The 17602-nt window shown below is 52.1% G+C and overlaps 1 protein-coding gene across 2 annotated transcripts in view; it reads left to right on the top strand.

Moving 5' to 3' along the window:
- The first annotated feature begins 942 nt into the window (after positions 1-942).
- Positions 943-17602, top strand: part of FOXN4 (forkhead box N4) — a 31323-nt gene continuing 14663 nt past the window's right edge. Inside the window, exons 1-2 of one of the 2 annotated variants that reach the window (XM_054445377.1) lie at positions 943-1108; positions 1907-1995. In XM_054445377.1, the coding sequence (XP_054301352.1) occupies positions 1910-1995 (86 nt within the window). In that variant the 5' untranslated portion in view covers positions 943-1108; positions 1907-1909. The remainder of the gene's footprint in view (positions 1109-1906; positions 1996-17602) is intronic. The other variant, XM_054445376.2, reaches the window with a different exon arrangement.

Below are 17602 nucleotides of genomic sequence, written 5' to 3'. Positions count from 1 at the left end.
GAGTTAGGGCGCCAGAAACGCACACTTTCCAGGGGACCAAACTCATCCAAGCCTCCTAAGGGACCTGTGGAGACCTCTGCCCGCGCTGGACTCCGCCGCCGTCCGCGGTCCGCGCCACCTTTCCCGCGGCTGGCTCCAGGCGGGGCGGGGCAGCGGCGGCGCGGGCCGGGCGGCGGGGAAGGGCGGGAGCGCGTTTGCACACGCGGGCCACTGCCCCCAACGGCTGCGCTGGGCTCGCGGCGCCGTACCCCGAACGCCGCAGCCTCCACCGCCGCCACCCACCGCCACTGCCGTCGTCGCGGCTGCCGGGGTCGCCGAGCCCCGCCGCGCTCGCTCCGGGCGGGCTCACCCTCCTCGCGGGACAGGGGGGCGCAGCGCGCAGTCCCGGGGAGCCCTCCTCGCCTCGCCGCCGCGCTCGGCCCGGGCCCCCCCTCGCGGCCCCAGCAGGTGGAGGCGCCCCGCGCCCTGCTCCGCAGCCCCCTCCCGCCGCGCGCCAGCCCGCGCGGGCGCAACTTTCTTAAAGGGACAGGTGGCCCGAATCCGCGTCCACCTGGGGCCCGGTCTCTGCCTCCCGGCCCGTCCTCCACTTTGGGGGAGAGAGGGGGTTGCAACAGATCTCTCCGCCCTCCCACGTCCTTTGCCCCAGGCGGGATTGCAAGTTTTAATGCACCCAGCCTCCTTTTGCAACTTAATTCCCTTGGCCGAAATCACCCTCCCACTGCTCCTCAACGCATGCTCGCGGGCATGCAGTTGTTGTCACTGTTGGCAAAGTTTGAAGAGGGGTCCCTACCCCTGCACCCCTCCGCCCCGCCCCCCTCACACACACCCCCAGAACCCCGGGGCGTGCAAGGCTCGCGGCTGCTGGGAAACGCCCGCTGCAATCCCCTTGACCCTGCCCTGTAACTGACCCTTGGGGAAAAGCCCCCCGCACGGCTACTGCGCATGCTCTGAGCTGGACAGCTCCAGAGAGGGAAATTTAAAAACGGTTCGAGCTGCGACGGCGGCCAAATTGCGGAACGCGAGGGGCGAGCGCGAGGGAGCCCCCCTCCGGAACCCCTGCCCACTCCCGGAGCGCCGGCAGCGGCGGCCCCGCGAGGATCGGCTCCAGGTACCGCCTTGCAGGGTCGGCTTTGCTCCCTCCTCCCGGGCAATGCCGGGCATTGCATTTCCAGGGTAGAGACCCGGGCGCAGAGGCTGCGGGGCCGCCTCCCTCTGCTCCCTTTTCCTCCTTCCTGGGAATCCTTCGATGGCTTTGGGGGCGGAACTGAGCCTTTGGTGGGCTTTTATGTTGGTTCAGGCTTGGAGTTTGAGAAACTTAGGGAACTCAAATATTTTTATTATTTTTTTAAGGCAGTGTTTGTGTGTTGCGGGGATGTGGGTGGTTGAATTGGTTTTCCAGTAAGGGCTTGTGGCATTTCTGAAGGCATTTCAGGGTAGGAGTTTGCGGGGATTATTCCCTTTGCAAGTGGGAATTTGTTCCCCCAGTGAAATACACATGTCACATCCAGCTGCCCCTTATTTTCAAAGTGATCATAACCAAACTGAGGTTGAAAATATAAGGCTTGGAAGGAAATCATTTTTCTGATTCCTATTTTGTGAGTCCACATTTTCCAGGTTTGACATTTGGATTCTAGAGGCTTCCCTTGCTCTTCCTCCATTAATTCGAAAGAACTGGGAATTTCATTTCATTCTCTTCATTTGCTTCTAAAACCCTGTAGAATTGCCCTGGGAAAGTGACCTGAGATGCCCAGGAATCCTCTAGAACTTTTTTTCTTTAAAGAAAAAAAAAAAGTGTTCTGTGAGTTGATTGCGCTCCATCTTTCTGAATTGCGGGAAAACTGTGGGTTTCTACCCTGTCCGTATCGTCGCTGATGGGAGCTTTGTTTTCTGCTTGTCTTTTCCCAAGGAGATGATAGAAAGTGACACCTCATCCATAATGTCAGGAATTATTCGAAACTCAGGGCAAAATCACCACCCCTCTCCACAGGAGTACAGGTGAGGGCTCCAACAATAACAAACTATATATTTTTTAATTGCTCAAAGTGTTTATATGCTGTTTATCGTTTCTGAAACTGCCCAAGAACTATTGTTATGTTCAATTCTGTGATTTTTGCGGGAGAGCTGGAAGGTCTTGATTTCAATGTTGGTCTTGCTAAGGGTGTCTGGGCCACAACCTGGCCCAGTGGGACCACGAAATGCCTGCTGTCTCTTGTCGCCTCCAAAAGAGGTCCGTTTCTGCATTTGATACTGTTTGGGCATCCTGGTGAATGTTAAGATGACAATAGCAGCTACTGCTTCCCCTCCAGTAGCCTTAATGGGGACTGTGGGAAATGCTCCCCCACCCCCTGCCAAAAAAAACCTTCTGGGAGGAATTGGGTTCTATCCTCCATGGATGTTAAGAAAGTAGTCAAATCTGCTAAGTTCTCAGCCAGGCTGTGTGACATTCAGCAAGTCCTTTGCCCTGGGCCTCACTTCCTCATCATTTAATTGATCTTATTGAATTAGATGATCTTAAGGTTTCTTCTAGGCCTCATGTGTTTGAAGAGTAAATTAGATGGAAACTGAGGCCTTGAAACAGGGTGAAGCAAGGTACAAGTGAGAGGATGCATGGAAGCCTTCAGAGCCCTTCTGTCTTTTTTGTCTTCAAACCTCATAGCCAAAAAGGCCTTTAGGAGGTCAACCAGTCTGCGCATCCCCTATTTTTTTTTACAGTTGGGGAAACTGAGGCCAAGAAAGGAGAAAGGGCTTGTCCAAGGTCTCCAGGAGGGAAAAGGAGGAAAAGGAAGGACCTGGAGTCCCCTCCCGGCCTCTTTCCCCTTGAGGCCAGGGAGCCCTGACCTTGTCTCCCGGGCCCCCCCGACAGAGCAAGCAACATGTCTGTAGGCTGAGGGGGCACAGTCCAGATTACGGAATGGGGACAGGACCAGGGCTGGCCTGGGAAGAGCAGGCTGTCACCTCCTATCAGCCCTGTTTACCCAGGGGTTGTCTGGCCCCCCGGGGTCACTGCAACTCACCAGCAGTGCCTGCTGGGGCAGACCGCAGCCCCCAATTAGAGGGAGGCTGCTTCCTGAGGGCTGTGGACCTGGAAGCTGCCTTCTGAGATCCAAATGAGGACACAGATTCAAACAGATATTTGCAGAGAGCCTGCTGTGTACAGACCTGGGGCCAGTTACGTGGCAGTTTGCAAGCACCTACTGTGTGCCATCCCCCATCGCTCACCTCATCTCGGGAGGTTGCTCTGATGAGCCCTGTTGTATAGGTGAGGAAACTGAGGCTCAGAGAAATGAAATGGCTTCTCCCAAGATCACACAGCCAAGGGCCTCTAGGCTTCCTTCCAGCACTCACAGGGTTTAAATAATGCCAAGTGATTTAGTGGCAGTGTAAGGGTTAGCAGCTTAGGCTCTCAAGTCCATTATAATCCCAACTTCTCTGGCTGTGTGGAGCTCTCTGAGCTTCAGCTTCTTCATCTGTAGAATGGGAATAGAAATAGTACCCACTGCATGGAGTTGTTATGACAATTTAGTAATCATTTTTGGCTCTGCCGTTCACCAATTATGAGCAGATTCACCTGTGAACTTTCATAGTTTTGTACAATGGGGATAATAAAAGCTAGCTCTGGAGGGTTAAATGATATATGTATCATATTATCTATGAAGGTACCTGACACCCAGCAGGCACTGAACGTATCCAGGGTGAATCTACTTCTGCCCTCCTAGCTGCAAGCCTGGGCGAGCGCATCCTTCCTCCAGGTTGGCTTTAAGAGCTCAAAGACATTGAATCTTACTGTTGCCTAAAAGCATCCCTTAAAAGCACTAGAGATAGGGGAGTCAGAGAGTGAGAGCAATTGCTAGGATTCAGACACGTGTGGGTTCAAAGCCCAGCTTTAGGCAGGGCCAGTGACTTGCTTTCGTTTCTCATCTTTAAAATGGGCATGATCACGGCTCTTCCCTCATGCAGTTGCTGGGAGGATTAAGTAAATAAAGCTTGTAGAGCAAGAAACACATAATCAGTAGTTGCTGTTGCTGTTACCACTTAGTTACATTACAGAATCCAGCTTCCTGCAAGAGACGCGTCTATGGAGGGCTCTCACGGTGGGAAGTGGGGAGGAACTTGGAGGGTGGGAGAAACCCTGAATCCAGGTGCCTGGGTGCTGCCCAGGAGGGGCTCCCATCAGACTCAGCCCCGGAGTCTTGGCCTCGATCACCTGGGCCACCCAGCTGACAAACTGTCTGGGGCACTAAGCAGCTGCCCTTCTCCAGAAACAGGGCAGGGCAAGCAGAGAACTTCTTGGGGGCCTGGCAATGCCTAGCCAGTCCACTGCCCAGCTAGCAGGGGTCAGGGGTTGGGGAGTGGGGAGGAGAAGCAGGCCCGCTCCCATCAGCACTGGATCCAGAGGTGCCCAGGCTCCTGGTCTGGCGCAAGCCTTTCCTATTCACGTGGATTCAAGGCTGGGTTTTATTTTTTTGTTTTTTTTTTTTTGTTTTTTTTTTACTTGTGTTTTTTTTGTGTGTGCGAGTCACTCTGTCACCCAGGCCGGAGTGCAGTGGTGTGAACTCAGTTCACTGCAACCTCCGCCTCCCAGGCTCAAGAAATTCTCCTGCCTCAGCCTCCCTAATAGCTGGGATTACAGGTGACAGCAACTGTGCCTGGCTAATTTTTGTATTTTTAGTAGAGACAGGGTTTTGCCATGTTGGTCAGACTGGTCTCAAACTCCTGACCTCAAGTGATCCGTGTGCCTCCACCTCCTCCCAAAGTGCTGAGATTATAGGCATGAGCCACCGTGCCCAACTGTGTTTTCTTATATCCAACAGCCAGAGTATCCAGAAGACAAAATAACATAGTAATAATAACAACAATAATAATAGCAGCTGGTGGTTTCTTAACCTTTTACTGCCTGCCTTCCTTGTGCCAGGCTCTTGGCATAAATCCCCATCAAATCCCCAAAACCACCCCATGGGGGTAGCACTCTTGGGCCCATTTGATGAATGAGGAAACCAAGGCTGAGCCTGTTTAAATGGCTTAACAAGATGGCACAGCTCATCATGGGTACAGTGGAGACTTGGCCCCAAAGCGGTTGCACCCTAAGAGTATTTGTAACCACCATTTGTGACCACTGGCCCCAAGTCCTACTGGCCATGAGCACGGGTGTTGGAACAGAATAAGCTGCTGCATCACCTCACCGCGGTGTGACCCTGGACTAGTCACTGCCTGTCTCTGAGCCTCAGGTTCTTCATCAGTGAAATGGAGCCACCCAATTTGCAGGTTTGCTGGGAGGATTCTGCACCTCGAATAGGTCAAGGCATTCAGAGGGGCCTGGGAGACAGTACTTTCTTGCAGAGGGGGTTTTATTATTACACAGTGACTTCCCACTTCCAACCACTCCCATTTTTCTCCCCAAATAATAGCCCAGGAGAAGTTTATGGGCTTCTCATTCGCCCTCCCACATCCCAGAGAAGGGCTGCAAGGACCACTCAGGCTGTGGGTCCAGCCTCTCGTGCTGCCGCCTGGCTCTCCATCCCCCTGGGGCCAAGTTTGGCCGTTAATTTTCAATGGCTGTGTGCAGGAGGGCGGGGGCAGCAGCTAGAGGCGGCTGCCCTGTCCCTGGGGAGCTGTCAGGAGTCAGTGGCGGGGCCTAGATAGCAAATTGGCAGCAGCCTCTCAGCCCTGCTGCTGATGAAGGGGCAGGGGACCGGGGGTGGTCCTGACCTCCTGGGCAACGGTAAACAGGGCTCATGCTCAATGTGGGTTAGCTGGATTTCTCTCTAGCTCGAGGGGTGGGAGGAGAGTCCACTCTTAGAGGTGCTAAAACAGAGTTATTAAGTACCTACTGTGTGCCAGGCACCTGCAAAACATCTTACCAAGGGCAGCATCCCATTTCATCTTTTTCTTTCTTTCTTTTTTTTTTTTTTTTTTGAGACGGAGTCTGGCTCTATCATCCAGGCTGGGGTGCAGTGGCGCGATCTCGGCTCACTGCAACTTCCACTTCCTGGGTTCCAGCAATTCTCCTTCCTCAGCCTCCTGAGTAGCTGGGATTACAGACGCCCACCACCACACCCAGCTAATTTTTGTATTTTTAATAGAGATGAGGTTTCACCATGTTGTCCAGGCTGGTCTTCAACACCTGATCTTAAGTGATCTGCCTGCCTCAGCCTCTCAAAGTGCTGGGATTACAGGCATGCCACTTTTTTATAGTAACAACCATGAGACAGGTACTGACATTATCCCAATCTACAGATAAAGATACTGAGGCCAAGAGACATGACTTGCTGAAAGGCACACATTTATGAAGGGACAGAACTTATTAATCACCCGCCCCCACCTTTTAGAATTTATTCTAGAGGTCAGGTCCAACAAGCTCCTTTTACAGATTGGGAAACTGAGGCCCAGTGAGATGACGGAAGGGAGGCTTCTGGCTTCTTGGACCCTCACCTTCTCCCAGGGCCACGAGGCTCAGTGGTTCTCCTTCCGGATCCTCGTGCTGGATGTTCACTTCCCTAAATCTCAGTCCCTGCTCTAAGAAAGGAGGCAACCTTGGGGGAAAGTCCTTCCTCTCTCTGGATGGTGGTTCTCTTATCTGTGGACTGCAATGCTGGGCACACGGTACATAAAAGTTAATACATATGTACTGGATAGATGGATGAATGGACAAATATCACGTGAAAATAACACATCCATGGAAACACAAGGAGGCTTCATGCTCAAGGGATGATAAATTTCTCTTGAACCCACACTGCGTGTGGGGATAGTTTAACCGATATCAGGTGGCTTCACCCATCAGTTGTGATCTCCTTGGAAGGGGCTCCATTTCTCAGGGGCAGTAACCATCCCGATGTCTTCCCATCCCTTCACCCTCAGGGTGAAGAGAACAGCTCCTCAGGTGACCTTATGGGCAAGGAAGACAGGTAGCCTCTCTGCAGTCCGACTCTTTCCAGGTCTTGCAGTTTCATCCCTAAAAAACACATGTGTGCATGCACTCACACACACTTGCACATTCTAAGTCCCAAGCCAACACTTGTTCTAGAAAGGAAAGATTCTTTTATCCAAATGCCTAATCAAATCATTTCACACTACACTGAACCTTGGCCAAGTTGGGAATTTCTGAGCTTGCTAAATTGTATTTGATTTTCTTTTTCCTGTACATGCTTACAAAAGATGTGTTAGCTAAATAAACACCTCCATGAAATGCTTAATCCCTTTTTGTGTAATGGTTGGATTGGGATCAAGAACAGCTTTCAGTGATGTAACAGTTTCTTACCAACCACATCTCAAGAAGGCAGGCAAAACCTTGTTGTAATCAGGGCGGAGTTGCCGCCCAGGTAGGGCAGGACATGTGTCTGAATCCCTGGAATGGTGATCTGACCCCCACCCTGAGGCAATATTTGTCAGGCAGACCCCTCCTAAATGACAATGCAGAGGAGAGAATGAGGTGGGAAGAGAGAAATGTGGTCTGAGCACCTACTATGTGTCTGGCTTTGTCTTAGAGGTTACCTGATCTTATCCTCACATCTGCCCCCCTGTGGTGAGAATTATTATTATTCCATTTTACTTATGAGGAAACTGTGGCACAGAGAGGTGAAGTGACTTGCCCCAAATCACACTGCTACAAAGGGGTTGAGATGGGATTTGAACTAAACTCAAGATGGATATTCTTTCCTCTGTGCTGTATCAACCTAAGGAATCCCAAGGTAGGAAATAAAGAGTTAATTGTGGTCTCTGGACTTCAGCTATGTAGGCAAGGATCCCCACAGAAACCATAATCCATCCATAAATATGTGTGACCCCGTGTGGGCACCTGCCAGGCTCTATGGTGAGTTCATTGCATTTCACCTTTACGGCAACAATCACAGGACAGTGGCCCTGGGGGTCCAGTTCACAATGGGGGGACAAATATTTGTCAAATGAAAGGCTCAGAGCTGGCTGCTATGGGTCTTGTAATGAGGTGTGAGACACATCCATCTTTGTCCTCTTGGCATTTAATGTCTAGAAGGGAGGAGTGGGTAAGAACAGATGCCTGGGTTACATTAGTGGGTGATCATGAGTGGTCTGTGCTACGTGTAGATACTGACAGCACTAACCATTTCAGGAGAAGGGAAGACTGGGAGATGCTGAACTGGTCTGGGAGGGCTTCCTGGAGGAGGTGTATTTAAGCTGGGCAGGAAATGGATGGAGATTGAAGAATGCAAGATATGTTGGGGCTGGGCTGGGCTGAGGACTCTTCCTCCCTTTCTGACTCTAGCTTTCATACTTGAGAGTATGTAATAGATGCCCACAGGGTGTCAGGTCCTATGCCAGGTGCTAAACAAAATAAAGGGCCTCCTGGTCCTTGCCATCCTATGGCAGAAAGACTGGAAACATGTATAAGTAAATATCTCATTGCAAAATAAGTATTCTGTGGATACACACTGGAAGAGATAGGGAGGGCCTGGGAGGGCCTCTTGCAGGGGAGATCATTTAGGCTGAGAAAGAGCCAGCTATAAATGAGTGCATGGAACAGCATTCCAGGCAGAGGGAACAGTGTGTACAGTGATCTTAAGATGAGTGAGAATTAGAATGTTTGAGGAACTGAGAGACGGACAGATTGCTAGAGCAGAGAGAATGGAAGAAGAGAGGTGGGGAAGGAGATGGCCGAGTGCCAGGTCACGGTGAGGAGCTTGACTCTCACTCCCTTGGTGGGTTTTAAGGACAATGACAGGTTCCGATGTCCCTTGTAAAAGGTCACTTTGGCTGCTGGGTGTTAAATCCATTCCACAAACAGTTCTCCAGTGCCTACCTGGAGCCAAACATTGCACCTATGATTTGCGTACTCCGAACTAAGAAGCAGGCTCTGTTCTCACCTCTGTTTGGCACACGAGGATGCTGAGGTTCAAAGGCATTGAGTTATCTGCCAAAGACTTCCCCATTAAGAGTGGAGCTGGACTGGAATGCAGGTCTCCCTGGTCCCTGTCCTCCTGTTCCCTGCCAGTTTCTTTCCTCCCTCCAGCAACACAACTGATGAAGGACATTGTCCATTAAAGTGGGTTGGGTTGGTCTCCCAGTCAGCGTAGGACAGAAGCCATGGACTCCAGTGGTGTCTTGCCTTGCCCAGAGCCACCACAGGGTCCCCTGACAAGTGACTGTGACACCATGGGGATACCTGGCAGCTGGATTTTTTTATTTTCTATTTTTTATTTTTATTTTTTTAGAGACAGGGTCTTGCTCTGTCGCCCAGGCTGGAGTGCAGCCGCACAATCATAACTCACTGCAGCCTCAAACTTGTGGGCTCAAACAATCCTCCTGCCTCAGCCTCCTAAGTAGCTGGGACCACAGGCATGCATCACCATGCCTGGCTAATTTTAAAAAATTTTTGTAGAGGCAAGGTGTCAGTACGTTGTCCAGGCTGGTCTTGAACTCCTGGCCTCAAGTGATCCTCCTGCGTCAGCCTCCCAAAGTGCTGGGATTACAAGCATGAGCCATCACGCCTGGACACACCCTGATTTTTTAAATAAATGATATGATGAGGGTTTTCCCTTCCTGCATTTCAACCAAACTGGTAGAGCAGCTGAGTGAAGAGGCTCTGGGCTCTGAGTGCATCCCTGGTTCAAATCCCAGCTCCTCTGCAGATATGCTATGTGGCTGAGACATGTCACTCATCTCTCTGGGCCTCAGCCATCCCATCTGTGAAATGAGGATGACAGGTAGCTGCCCCCACAGGATGTCGGGAGACTGGAGAGTTTTGGACCTAGGGGGTTGGCAGGAAGGTGGCATCCCATGCAGGGGTCTCTCCTGTGCATTCTGGCTTCAATCAGAAAGTTATCTCCTCGGATGCAGAGAGTTGCTTCTGCTTGCCAGAACAGTGCCTGGCAAGTGAGAGTTCAAGAAATGCTGTGGAATAAAGCAGACACTTCCCGAGTGCCAGACACCCTGCTGTTGTCTGTCTTCACGGGGCCTACTTCTCCATACTCTTCAGGAGATGTTTACTATAATGGGACCACCACCACTGGGGTGAGCGGCCCACCTGTGTGCCTTCGTCCAATCCTCACCATACCTCATGAGATGGATGAGCATTAGCACTCCCATTTTACAGATGTGCAAACTGAGGCTCAGAGAGGCAGACAGCTGCAGACAATTCTCACAGCTGCTAAGTGGCCAGAGCTAGGCCTGGCTGACCCCAAAGCCTACCTGGGTGACCATTCCATTGCAGTGCCACAGAGAGAGCAAAGGGGGACCTGGGGCTGGGCTGCCTAGCTGGGATGGGCTTAGGATGTGGCACTGCAGAACTCAGAGCCTTCTGAGCAAAACTCAGAAGGACACACAGGTAACACCCGTGAAGTAATAAGCACATAGTAGGTACTTGGGAAATGGATTACGCCAATGATAGAGTGTTATTCTGACATTGATGTTCCCAGGGTGCCACCTCAATCCTTGCCCGGATCTGTCTCAGACCTTGAATGCTCCATGTGCTCCGTCCCTTCAAAAGGGGACCCAGCCCTTCAGCATCCCCCTACTTCCTGGCAGAGGGGGGACTGCCTAAAGGGGCTCTAGTGGCATCCCAGATGGGGAAATCGAGGCCCAAGGAGGGAGGTGCTGAAGCAGCTACCTGGGGCTGCTGAAGCTTGGGGATTTGGCGAGGTCACCTGGCTTGACCTCACCTTTCCTATCTGTTAAAGGGGGTGATGAAGCCTCTAGGGTCTGTGGGCGTGTGCATGTGTGCATTTACATGCACGTGTGTGTTGTGTGTGCATATGTGTGTTGTGTGAGTGCACGTGTGGTATGTGCACACATATGTGTGCGTCCGTGTGCGTAGTGTGCATGCGTGCGTGTGTGTGTCTGTGTGCATATGTGTTTTGATAAGGAAAAACATGCACCTGCAAAAGGCTGAGCTTTGAAAAGCAAGAAGCATCCTTGGGGGCGGGGGAAGTTGCTGGTGAACTATTGAATTCAGGGAGAATCTGGAGCACCAGATAGGTCTTTTATGTTCTTTTTGCCCAAAAAGCTCTCTGCTCACTAATGAGGACTCCCTGTGGGTGACAGATCACCCACGTAGTTTGAGAAAGACACATTGTCAGGAGTCACCCTGGGGACCCCTGAACTAATAGTTCTGCCTGCCTTTTCAGCAGACCAGATGCCTCATCTGATCTGATGCTTAAATAAATTATTGATGAACTGTTGTCATTTTCTCTTAGGCAACTCCCTTAGGGTAGCTGCTATTATTCCCACTGTCTACACAGTGAAACTGAGGCCCAGGTCAGATAAGTCACCAGCCCCAGGTCACACAGCCAGGAGGAGCTCACACCTGTGGCCCTGAGGGACCCTCTACTCTGTTGCTGCTACTTTATAGGTGGGGAAATTGAGGTCTGGAGAAGGAAAGGTGCTTGCCCAAGATGATGGAACTTTGGAAATGCACCCAGGGGGTTCACCTGCAGGTTTCTCTCACAAATGTCAGGGTCTTTGCATCAAAAGGAACCCAAATGTCGGGGTCTTTGCATCAAAAGCAACCTTAGAAGGGCTGGGCGTGGTGGCTCACACCTGTAATCCCAGCACTTCGGGAGGCCGAGCTGGGTGGATCACCTAAGGTCAGGAATTTGAGACCAGCCTGGCCAACATGGTGAAACACTGTCTCTACTAAAAATACCAAAAATTAGCTAGGTGTAGTGGTGGGTGCCTGTAATCCCAACTACTCAGGAGGCTGAGACAGGAGAATTGCTTAAACCCGGGAGGCGGAAGTTGCAGTGAGCCGAGATGGTGCCATTGCATTCCAGCCTGGGCAAGAAGAGCGAAACTCCATCTCAAAAACAAAAACAAAACAAAACAAAGCAAAAAAAAAAAAAACCCCGAAACAAAAGGAACTGTAGAGGTTGCTTGGGCTCATCTTTCATCCAATAGGGGCCTGGCAGTTCATCCCCTTGGCTACTGCTTGGATAGGTCTGGGACGGGGGCTCACAACTTTGTGAGTTGCCCTAATGCACAGCTCCTGTGTTACAGAGCTCTTCCTTGCAACCTCCTTGCTGGTGGTGGGGATGGCGGATGGGGGACTCCTTTTATAATGAAACATACTAAAACTCAAAATTCCATGAAATCATCTCCTTAAATTTCCAGATCTAAATCAAATTTCTAGTTGTTTTAAGGCAATGTAAGAATACCACAGGTTTTTTCCATCAAGATAGAAAAGATTGTTTCAGATCACTGCCACCTAGAACTTTCTCCACTGATGGAGATATTTCATATCTGCACTGGCCATGTGTGATCATTCCACACTTCAAACGTGGCTGGTGGGCCAAGGAACCAAATCTGTACATTTGATTTTATTTTAATGAATTTAAATGTAAATAGCTGCTTGTGCCTGCCTATTGGGGAGACACTGAGAGGATTTTCTAGATATCATAGAGCAGAAGTCTCAGCCTTTTTGGCACCAGGGATTGGTTTTGTGAAAGAGAATTTTTTCATGGATTGGGTGAAGGAAGGGGGATGGTTTCGGGATAAAACTGTTTCACCTCATATCATCTGACATTAGATTCTCATAAGGAGACCGGGCACCGTGGCTCATGCCTGTAATCCCAGCACTTTGGGAGGCCAAGGCGGGTGAATCACTTGAGGTCAGGAGTTTAAGGCCAGCCAGGCCAACATGGTGAAACCCCATCTCTACTAAAAATACAAAGACTGAGCTGGGCATGGTGGTGCCTGTAATCCCAGTTACTTGGGAATCTGAGACAGGAGAATCTCTTGAACCCAGAAGGTGGAGGTTGCAGTGAGCCAAGATCATGCCACTGCACTCCAGCCTGGGCGACAAGAGCAAGCCCCTGTCTCAAGAAAACAAAACAAAACAAAACAAAAAGATTCTTATAAGGAGTGGACAACCTAAATCTCTTGCGTGCGCAGTTCACAATAGGGTTTACGCTCCTATGAGAATCTAATGCCGCTGCTGATCTGACAGGAGGTGGAGCTCAGGCACCTGCTATTCACATCCTTCTGTGCAGCCCGGTTCCTAACAGGCTATGGACCAGTACTGGTCTTCAGCCTGGAGGTTGTTGACCTCTGTAATAGAGCACACTTCTTCAGCCAGGGAGAAAAGGACAGGGTTGTTGTGGCCAACCCAGTCTCTGGAGTTGGATGTCCTGGTTCCACCGCTCCCTGGCTGGGTGACCCTAGACAGGCCTGTTCCTCTCTGGCCTCAGTGTTCTTGTCTGGCAAACTGGAAGGTGGTGATGATAACAATCCCTGCCTGATCAGGCTCTTGCAAGGATGATGTGAGATCCAGTGTGAAAGTGGCTTTAGCTCAGGGCTGGGCGCACACCAGGGGCTTGTCCACCCCATGCCACATCCATGGGGGGACAGCTGACCCCAGGGGAGTGTGGGTGGAGCAACCAGAATGCTGGGTCTGTTTGCTCATCTGCGTTCATCTGTGGGTACTTGTGGAGCAGGCTTTGTGTGCCTGGCCCTGTGCTGGGCACTGGGAGTTTGGCTCCTCCCCTGGGGGCATGAAGGTCCTTGCTTCAGCATCAGGGTCTCTGGGGACTGCCTGCACCCAGCAGGGGACTCAACCCCTGTCCTGTCCTGGTCTCCTCCCTGCCAGACCCTTAGGGACCCTCAAGACCTGAAGGTGTAGCCCCTACCTTCCCTGGGGCCACCAGTTGGGCTCAGAAGAAAGTTGTGGCCAACTAGAGTGCTCCCTGGGGCTCAGAGAAATTGGGAATCCAATGGGGAGACACTGAAAGGTGCAGAGAGGGAGAAGGAAAGGCATCCTTTGTGAGGGAACAGAAGGCGTGGAGACACAGAGGAAGACACACGGAGAAGGGGGGAAGGACATTTGGCCCCAGCTGGGACCTTTAGTGCAACGGAGGCTTGTCACACACCACACCTGAGTGAGAGCACGGGGGTCACCTGAACAGGTTGGAAGGTGGGATGGGGCCACAGTTCCCCAGCACTGGGTGTGCAGGAACCACTTGAGGCTGGGGGATGCGTTAATTGCAGGTACCTAGCCTCTTCCCCAGAAAGCCTGGCTCAGTGGCTCTGGGCGACCCAGCAGCAGGGCTGGTACCATGCAGGGGACTGTGGGTGAGTAGGGTGGAGACAGGTCCATGGGAGATCGGGGACCCTGGACGCCATGTCAGAGAAGGGTGAAGAGGAGAGGATGGGCACTTATCAGAGCTCTTGTGGGTGCTCTGCCTTCATCATTGTTGCCCCCATTCTACAGATGAGGAAACTGAGGCTCAGGAAGGTTAGGAAGCACATCAGATGCCACCAAACCTGAAGGGCAGGGCTGGGACTTCCTCCCAGGGCCGCTCAGTTACAGTGACAGACAGAAGAGAGAAGGGGAGTCAGAGATGGAGGGAGAGTGGAGGAAGCAGGTGGAAGGAGTTGGGTTTTTTTTTTCTTTTTGAGGCAGAGTCTTGCTCTGTCGCCCAGGATGGAGTGCAGTGGCATGATCTTGGCTCACTGCAACCTCTGCCTCCCGAGTTCAAGCAATTCTCCTGCCTCAGCCTCCCGAGTAGCTGGGATTACAGGCACACGCCGCCGTGCCCAGCCACTTTTTGTATTTTTAGTAGAGACAGGGTTTCGCCATGTTGGGCCAGGCTGGTCTCAAACTCCTGACCTCAAGTGATCTGCTTGGCTTGGCCTCCCAAAGTGCTGGGATTACAGGCATGAGACACCACGCCCGGCCAGAGTTGGGTCTTTGAAGTTGATTCTTCTCAAAGCCTCCTCTGGAGGTGACCCTAGGCAGGCAGGCGTCAGTGACATGGGTGACTCAGGGTTAGCGGGGCTGAATTTTCCTCTCACCTAGGAACTGAAGTGACACACCCAGATGGGGAACAGAACAGGCCTTAGGAGGAGAGCCTAGGGCAGTGGGGCTGGAATGTGCCTTTTTCTTTGAATTAAAAATGTCCTGTCATTTTCCAGTAGAGGAGAAACTTAGGAGGTTGATTTAGGGTCTCCTCTGTGTGGCTCTCTCTGTCACATGCACACCAGGGAATATTCCCAAACCCTCCAAGATGATAGGGTGGATCACAAAACCACTCCGCCTCCACACCAGTGTGCCAGCCTGGGGGGTATGAGGTATTGCGGCTATTACTATTATTATTATCACTCATGACCATTTTACGGGTGGGAAACTGAGGCTGGCGATTAAGTGCCCTCCCCAGGGCCTATGGCTGAGAAGCCAGAATGGGTGGTTCCAGAACCATGGAGTCTTTCCTGAGTTACAGCTGCTGTGAGCCCTGTAGTTTACACCATCTCAAATGAGGCACCAGGAGAGGCAAGGGCACATGGTGACGCCTTTAATGAGGGAACTTCAGGCACTGATGAGGGAGAGGTGTGGAGGGGGCTTCGCATGCCACTGTGGAGAGGGGCGCGTGCTGACCTTTCTGCAGGGGACAGAGGTCAGTGTGGGCAGGGGGTTGGGGGATGAGACATTCTCATGTAGGCCCTGGTGCATTAGCCCCTGGCCCTTGCCATGCACACAGAAGACATGCCTGAATGCCAGACAGACCCTAAGAGACAGCAGGAAGTTAGCCAGGCTTTGGAGCCAGTGGACTCCCACCACAGTGCTCCTGGTGCCCACAGCCACTGCAGGTGTCCAGGGTGCTGGCTGGGGCCACCTGTCAGGTGTACTGAGGTGGATATTCTGGCATGGGCAGTGGGCACAAGAGAGGACCAGACCACCTTTGGGATGCCTGGGGTAGTGGGGAAGCAGGGGCCTGGCCATCGACCCCAAACACGTACAGCAAACCCCCAAAGAAGGGAGTTGGGGACTGCACCTGTGCCAAAAGTCAATCACACAGTAGCTCACCTGATCCTACGACAGCCAGGTAGTGGAGCCCCAGGGACCTGCAGTGACTTGTCCAAGGTCACGCAGCTCAGGGGTTACAAGGACTTGAACCTAGATCTGTCCAGTCAAAGCCTGAGCTTTGGCCGTGCCCCCTGTGGGCTGTCCTTCCCCCAGAGTATAGCTGGAAGTCCCAAGGGTGGGGCTTCAGGGTCTGAGCTGGGGCCCCAACTCTGCATTTTAACTGGCTCTCTGGGAGATGCCGGTCTGCACAGCCCCAAGTGAGAGCCCGGGACCCAGGGTGGGGCATCTCCCCCCGAAGACGTCTGATCTCCACCTGTAGTGCCACAGGAACAATCTGAGGGAGGCAGACAGACCCGGGTTCAAGTTCTGACTGCCTCACTTATAAACAAAGGGATTTTGCTTTTACTGGGCTGGCCTCAGCTTCCCCATCTGTGAAGTGGGGCTGCCTACTCTCTGTCCCTGTCCGGGGCTGTGGCAAGGACCTGAGGAGGCAGAAGACAGCTCTGTCAGTTCAAAAGAGCTAGATGTGACAGTCACTGTCACACCAACTCAGCGCTGGTAGCCTGCGGTCAGCCTATTTCAACCAGCCAAGCAGGCATTTAAAGGGCACCCACTTTGGGAGGCCAAGATGGGCGGATCACAAGGTCAGGAGTTCAACACCAGCCTGACCAACATGGTGAAACCCCATATCTACTAAGAATACAAAAATTAGCCCAGCGTGGTGGCGCGTGCCTGTATTTCCAGCTACTCAGGAGGCTGAGGCAGGAGAATTGCTTGAACCCAGGAGGTGGAGGTTGCAGTGAGCTGAGATCGTGCCACTACACGCCAGCCTGGGCGACAGAGCGGGACTCCGTCTCAAAAAATAAACAAACAAACAAAGGCACCCACTGCGTGCAAGGACATGGGGCAATATGGGGTTTGGAGCCAACACTCAGTGAGCCAGAAGGCGGGGTGATGGGGCAGAGACCTAGACAGTGCAGGACTTGCTGGTCCTGGCGAAGTGTAGAGAGCAGTCAGGGTGCAGAGTGGGTCCCTGTGCTTGGGGTCTGGGTGGCAAAGGCTTCCCAGCGGAGGTGCTGCTCTCGGGGTAGCAGGAACCTGCACGGGGAGTCAGGACCCCCAGGCCTGGTCCTTTTCCAGACTGTGAGATTGGGAGCAAACCAATCTCTGCTTTCCAGAGGTAAAATAAGAGGTGGGTCCAGTGATGTCTGCAGGATGTCTGGGGTGAAGAGGCCAGAAGTCAGACTTTGCAGTGAGCCTCCAGGGGTGGGCATGGGTGCAGGGGAGGGAGCAGAAAGGGCATCATTCCTGCAAGGAGAATGGCAAATGCGAAGGCGTGGAGGTGAGCCCTGCCTGGGCCTGCGGGGGGCTGCAGAAGGAGTGGGGCTGCAGGAAGGGGGAGCCAGAGGGGCTCACGAGTAGCAGGAAAGAGAAGAATCAGGATAGCGCCATTGACTTAGCCCAACTAGATGCTCAGCCATGTGCTAAGCCCTCTATACATGACTTCGTGTAATCTCACTCTATGGGGAAACAGGCTGACAGCACTGAAGTGACCACTCAGTCCTGAGTTTCTTCATCTGTAAAGTGGGGCCGGTGTAAAACCCAGGGTCTGGCACGCAGGCAGTACTCATTACATGGGAGTGTTTAGTGGTAGCAGTGGCCGGGGCATGTCGATGTGACCCCCAACCCCAAAGCTTCAATGTACTTCCAGCCCCCTGGTGACCTGGTGAATATTAATATGAGCATTAATGTTGGTATTAATATTAATAGCAGCTAAATATTCATATTACATTTACTGTAAGCCACTGTTCCAAGTGCTTTACATGCAATTACATATTT

Source organism: Pongo pygmaeus, chromosome 10 (assembly GCF_028885625.2).
Source record: "Pongo pygmaeus isolate AG05252 chromosome 10, NHGRI_mPonPyg2-v2.0_pri, whole genome shotgun sequence".
NCBI lineage: Eukaryota > Metazoa > Chordata > Mammalia > Primates > Hominidae > Pongo > Pongo pygmaeus.
Note: the sequence above shows the minus strand (reverse complement) of the source record. Positions and strands in the feature narration are given on the sequence as shown.